This window comes from Monodelphis domestica, chromosome 4, assembly GCF_027887165.1.
Source record: "Monodelphis domestica isolate mMonDom1 chromosome 4, mMonDom1.pri, whole genome shotgun sequence".
NCBI classification, from domain to species: Eukaryota; Metazoa; Chordata; class Mammalia; order Didelphimorphia; family Didelphidae; genus Monodelphis; species Monodelphis domestica.
The window spans coordinates 393,438,748-393,444,914 of NC_077230.1; the positions used below are offsets into that span (position 1 = coordinate 393,438,748).

General features: G+C 51.6%; 1 protein-coding gene across 7 annotated transcripts in view; it reads right to left on the reverse strand.

Moving 5' to 3' along the window:
* Nucleotides 1–5,857, reverse strand: part of CLCNKB (chloride voltage-gated channel Kb) — a 30,037-nt gene extending 24,180 nt beyond the window's left edge. For 2 of the 7 annotated variants that reach the window (XM_056795727.1, XM_056795723.1), the window contains exons 1-3: nucleotides 5,537–5,852; nucleotides 3,929–4,040; nucleotides 704–832 (exon numbers count right to left, since the gene is read on the reverse strand). In XM_056795727.1, coding sequence (XP_056651705.1) covers nucleotides 704–832; nucleotides 3,929–4,028 — 229 coding nt within the window. In that variant the 5' untranslated portion in view covers nucleotides 4,029–4,040; nucleotides 5,537–5,852. Of the gene's footprint in view, nucleotides 1–703; nucleotides 833–3,928; nucleotides 4,629–4,677; nucleotides 5,441–5,536 lie in introns of those variants that run through there. The other 5 variants (XM_056795729.1, XM_056795726.1, XM_056795725.1 and 2 more) reach the window with 5 other exon arrangements.
* Nucleotides 5,858–6,167: the final 310 nt, after the last annotated feature.

A 6,167-nucleotide genomic window follows, 5' to 3' on the forward strand; every position in this document is an offset into this window, starting at 1 on the left:
CCATTTTCTAACATCTCTCCCATCTCTGACATTTTCTGTTCTAAAGTCCCTCCCAGCTCTGACATTCTCTGTTCTAAGGTCTCTCCCAGTTCTGACATTCTCTGTTCTAAGATCTCTCCCAGCTCTGACATTCTCTGTTCTAAGATCAATCCCAGCTCTGATATTCTGGGTTCTAAGGTTCTTCCCAGCTCTGACATTCCATTTTCTAACATCTCTCCCATCTCTGACATTTTCTGTTCTAAAGTCCCTCCCAGCTCTGACATTCTCTGCTCTAAGGTCTCTCCCAGTGCTGCCATTCTGTGTTCTAAGATCTCTCCCATCTTTGACATTCTCTGTTCTATGGACTCTCCCAGCTCTGACATTCTCTGTTCTAAGAATTCTCCCAGCTCTGACATTCTCTGTTCTAAGGTCTCTCTCAGCTCTGCCATTCTGTGTTCTAAGCTCTCTTGCAGTTCTGACATTCCTTGACTCCAAATCTACTCTAAAGCTACTCTTCTGGTAGGGAATGGGGAGGGTTTCCCATGGGGGGTGATAAAAGGGAAGGAGGAGGGGCATATAGTGATGATGTGAGGGGGCTATGGCACATCTCCCCACACCAGGAAACCCAGCTGAGAGATGGTACCTACAAAGCCCCTGGGCCAGGACCTCCACCCCAGAGATATAGAAGGACAGAGCTGCTCAGGCTGGCAATGCCTATAGTTACCATGGACGACTCTGGAGACAACGAAGTTCATGGCAAAACTGATGATAGCCATGAGCACTCCTAGGCCAACCAAGAAATACCAGTCTTCACCCACCCGGAACAGCTGCTTCTTCACTCTCTCCAGAAAGTCTACACAAACGAAAGAAGCATGGTCAAGATTAGAGCATTCAGGGCATCGGGATCTGGGGGGCTTGGAAGACAGTGGTGTGAAGTCTGGCCAGCCGGAGGCCAATCACAGTGAGGGAGGGGAAAGCCTGGAGAAAGTCTGGGCCAAGGTGGTACAGCTTGCCAACCTTAGGGCAAATGTGTCTAGTCTCAGGTTTGAGAGAGTCAGTGGTATGGCTGGAGAGAGCAAACACTGTAGGGAGGCATCTTGCCAAGCTAAAGGTGGCACAACAGTAGGCACAATGCCAGGGTGGCAGCTTTCTACCCAGTCTCAGGGCTGGGAGAGCCAGTGAACATGAATGAGGGGAGCTAGGACTAGGCAAGGGCATGCTGCCAGGCTGGAGAAGGTGGCACGGTGGGAGATACTGTGGCCAGCCAGCCATGGGGTTATGCTGGCATGAGGACAGGTGCCATGGCTACTTCTGCACCCCTCCCCCTGCCCCAGAGCACTGCTGTGATGGGGTATTTATAGCCTGATGAGGAAGAGGGAGGCAGGCCCTCAGTGTCCACTCCTGCTTGTCACAAATCTGGAGCCAGTGCTGCTGCTGCCAAGAGCAAACAGGAAAGCAAAAGTCATCCCACAGAGGGGTCCTCCAAGCACAGAGACTACACCGTAGGACTGGGAGACAGCAGGAGACAGAGGGAGCCTCTGCCCATCCCAGAGGCCCAGTGGCTCTCTTCCCTACTGGAAAGCCTGGCTTCAACCCCTTCCCTGACCTCGAGCCCTTTACTAAGTGCCCAGGGGAGCCCTGCCATCAAGGAGGCGCATCTTCCACCGTGGAGTCCAACAAAGACTCTGAGCTGTCTCCAGGGAAGAGCTCAAGTCTCCCAGGAATCTACCACTAGTGCAAGTTCAGAACCCTTTGTCTGGCATTCATTCCAGGGTCAGCCCATCTTAGTTCTATTTCCTAGGATTCCCTCACACACACATACACACACAAGCAGAGCACTTGGCCACTGTGCCTGGCATGTGGTAATCACTCAATGTAATTCACACACACATTTACACATATATACCCTCTATGCCCTCAGGCTATCCTCTACACCCAGAATGCTCATCTTTGCCAGCTGAATTCCTGCTCTCCTTGAAGGGCCAGTTCTAAAGCCACATCTTCTGATGTTGGTTTGGTATAATACCAAGAACAATAACAGTATTTATGTAGCATTTTATACACTTGCTAAGCACTTTACAAAGATTATCAACTCAAATAGTACAAATCAAGTACTTATCTTGTACTATCAAATAGTACAAAGATAAGTACTATTATTATCTCTGTTTTACAGAGGAAGAAACTGAGACAGTCAGAGATGAAGTGACTTGCCCAGAGTCAGGCAGCTAGTCAGTGTCTGAGGCTGGATTTGAACTCAGTTCTTCCTGTCTCCAGCTAGGGCCAGCACTCTTTGATTTATCCTGCCACTCAGCTCTCTCTGTAAGGTATAGAGAATGGAACCCCAAGTCCCTCATGTGCATTGATGTGGTTGCTCATATCCCCAGTCACACTTCATTTGGGGACTCTCTGTTGGACTTATACTTAATAGCCTGTATCATGCCTACAACAATGCAGTCTTATCCCCCTCTTAAACAGGAAGCTACTCAAGGGAAATCTCATCTTCACTGACTCTGTTGCCCAGCACTGAACTCTGGACTCTTGACAAAGAAGTAGGTGAGCCCAGGTTTGGCCAAGAGAACAGGATGACCCTGCAGATAGAGAGCAGAGCTTCAGACACCAAAGATCTGAGTGCAAGTCCTGACTCTGACCTTCACTGGCTGTGGGACCTTGGGCAAAACACTCAGTGTCCCAGGCAATTTGATCAGAATATGAAATTTCCAAGCAGTAGCCAATCTATACTGGCAAAGGGGGTTTCCTCCCCTGGAAGTTCTCTACATGGATGAAATCACATCCCCCACCCTACCTCAACCTAAACAAGTGCTGATTGAAAATGTCATTTTCCAAATATTCTCTCTCCTTCCTCTCTCTCTCTGTCTCTGTCTCTCTCTGTCTCTCTCTCTGTCTCCCTCTCTGTCTCTCTCTGTCTCTCTGTCTCTCTGTCTCTGTCTCTCTCTGTCTCTCTCTGTCTCTCTCTGTCTCTCTCTCTCTCTCTCTCTCTTTGTCTCTCTCTCTTGGTCTCTGTCTCTCTCTGTCTCTGTCTCTGTGACTCTCTCTCTCTCTGTCTGTCTGTCTATGTGTGTGTGTGTGTCTGTCTCTCTCCCTCTCTGTCCCTATCTCTCTTTCTCTTTCTCTCTCCCTCTCCCTCCTTCTTTCTCTATCTCTCTGCCTCTGTCTCTGTCTCTCTGTTCACCCCTCACTGGCCTTGGCTGTTTAGTTACCCCCAAGGAGAAGGAAGTAGAGTTTCAGGCTCTCTTGGCACATGGGACCTCATGCCACCCAGCCTGCTGCTTAGAGTGACCACTGTGGTGCCACCCTGGCTTTCCCAGAGAGGGGATTAGCACAAGTGGGTGAAGAGGCAACACCTCTCACTGTTCCATGGTACCCCAAAAGCCTAGCCAGCCAAAGAAGCAGGTGGGGGAGGGGGGTGGGAGGGGGCAGAGAGGTGGGAGGCCAGATAATGCCTGACTCTAAAGGACAGAGACCTGTTACCACTCCCTCCCTGTTCTTGCAGGCAACCTCGGAAAGCTGGGGAGCTCCCCTTTTCCTTACTCCCAGGAGATACATGCCAGGCAGTGACAGTGCAGGGGGCAGATGAAAGGGGGCTGGCAGCTTGCCCGTCTGTCCAGCTCAGGGGCTGAGATTACAGGCTGGGTCCTAGGGGAGGGGATATTTTTAGGAGTTGAGGTGGCCTGAGAGAGAGAGAGAGAGAGAGAGAGAGACAGACAGACAGACAGACAGACAGACAGACAGACAGACAGACAGAGAGAGAGAGAGAGAGTTATGACAGGCCACTAAAAAAGGCAGTAGGGAACGGAATTCCTGTTGGAGGGGAAGGGTAAAAGGAAGCAATACTGGGAGAGAGAAGTGGACATGTCAGAAGAAAAGGCAGGACCCAGACCCCCCATGACCCTGGCCTTGCTCCCTTGGAGAGAGTTTGGCTGTCTCTTACCTCTGATTCGGCGCTGGGCCCTGGGGCAGGGACCCCAGAGCTCTTGCAAGGCCACAGGACTCCCTGAAAACCCCTCACGAAGTCCCACTAGATCTTCCATCAGAGGACCCTGCTGGGATAGAGAGGAGAACCCCAGTGGGCAGCCCACCTCCTGGGAAACAGGAAGGGGCTGGAGCCACCATTGCTGAGGCTCCTTCACATTACGCAGTCTCTGGTCTAAGACTCTGGGATTCCGGCCTCCCAAGGAAGGCCCACTTCAGAGCCTGCTCTGGTCAGGCTGTAGACTCCCCAGAGGACAGACAGGAGGCTCTGTACTTCTGGGTATGTGGGTAGTGGGGGCAGGGGGGCATCTCGGGAGAATTCTCTGGATGGGCCCCTCCAGGCTGGCAGCAGGAAGAGCAGCCCTAACATACAGAGTGGGCCAGGCCACCCAGGCTCCCTGGGCCCCCGACCCCGGGGGACTGGCCTCCTGGCTCCCTCCTGGCTGTCTCTGCCCAGCACAGACGGCCTCTTGGAGCTGGAGAGCTGTTGGACAGACTAGACTGAGTGCCGGACTAAAAGCAGACGCCCCCTTCTTCCCAGTGGGGTGGGGGTGCAGCTTGGCAGGGGGCAGGATCTACAGAAGAGCTCTGCCCATCTCCCCTTTAACTCCAGGGACAAGCCTGTCAGCAACCAAGAAATGTCTGGGCCAAAGTTCTGAGCGGAAGCTCCAAACTTTAATTGTGGTGAATGAAAGCCGGGGGTCTCACCAAGGCCAGCCCGTGGCAAAGACCCCTTCCAGAGCCTCCGCAGTGCTTCTAGGTTTTTGATAGCTAATTGGCAAACATTCTTATTAATAGGACAGACGGCCCCTGGGACGTGGGCGACGTGCCGTAGTGCTCGCTGACAAGGCTTTGGGACGTTTGCCACAAAGTCAGAAGACCCAGACAAGGTTAAGATAAGAGAATTTAATTAATGCCCCAGAAGTGCCCCACTGGTTAGGGCAAAGTAACCTTTCCTGGCCACCATCGTCCCCGGAGTTGGCATAAGTCTGCAAAGGATCAAACTACACCTGGACATGCCAAGGTTGTTTTCATATGATCTCATCAGGCCAGCTGTACACTCTCCATTCCCCACAAGCCTGGCTCCTCGTGCCTGCACTTCTGCTTCCCTACGGAACTCCACAGCCCTAAAGGATTATTCCTCCAACAGAAATCTTCACTATCGATAATTGCTGAGCTATTCTAGTACGCCAAACTACGTCCGTTCCAATACTGTGGCCAACATTCCCCTATTCTAAGCGATGCCCCATGCACACGTCGCTAAATACCTCTGGGTCTAACTCTTCCTAAAAATCATCATCGCAGCGACTTCTCTAAAGGATCATAGGGGACCCTTGAGTCGTGATCAATAATAGAAAGGTGATAAAACGATTTTCCTTTCACTCCCCAGGCTTCTTTCTATCTCTCCTCCCTCAACTTCCCAGAGAGCAGAAACTTGTTCCAGAACAAAAATGATATGGATTAGACCTAAAAAGGAAACTAGAGCCCATCTAGGCCAGCTCTGTTTTTTTTTTTTTTTATAAATATACAGGAAGAATTTGAGAACCAGAGAGTGGAAGAGACTTACCCAAGGTCACACAGCTAGCACCCAGCAAATGTGGAGTCAAGTCCAAGTGTCCTGATCACAGCAGCACCTTTTGAACAGCTTTCTCCCTAAACTACTTCATACACACACACACACACACACACACACACACACACACACACCACAATGCTCCTCAAAAGGTCCCTGTTTCCACAGTGTTATTAGTCATCTGCCCCTCCCCCCAGGACCACCTCTGACCACCTCACCCTCTGTCCTTCTGGCAGCATAAGCCCTCTGCTCAGTCGTCCCCTCCAGCTCAGCTGCACCTGGACAGGTGTGAGCTCCACCAATCAGCCTCTTTTCCCTCTTCCCCCATCCCCAAAGCCCGGGGAATGTACACTGGCTTTTTGGAATGTCCTTGACAAGTCAACCTGAACAGGATATGCCTGTTACTCCAGGTAGCAGCTACAAGAAGGAAGCTGAGGGTCTGGGGAAGAGTTCCCAGCCTGGCTCCTGGCTGCTGCAGGGCTCAGCCTCCTCCAGAAGGCGATGAATCAATTGGCCCACCCAGCCCACAAGACCCTCAGCATCAGTTCTGTTCAGAAGTGGACGACCCAAAACACCGGAGGGGAAGCCAAAGGGCGCCATATTCCAGGACACGGAATCCAGATTC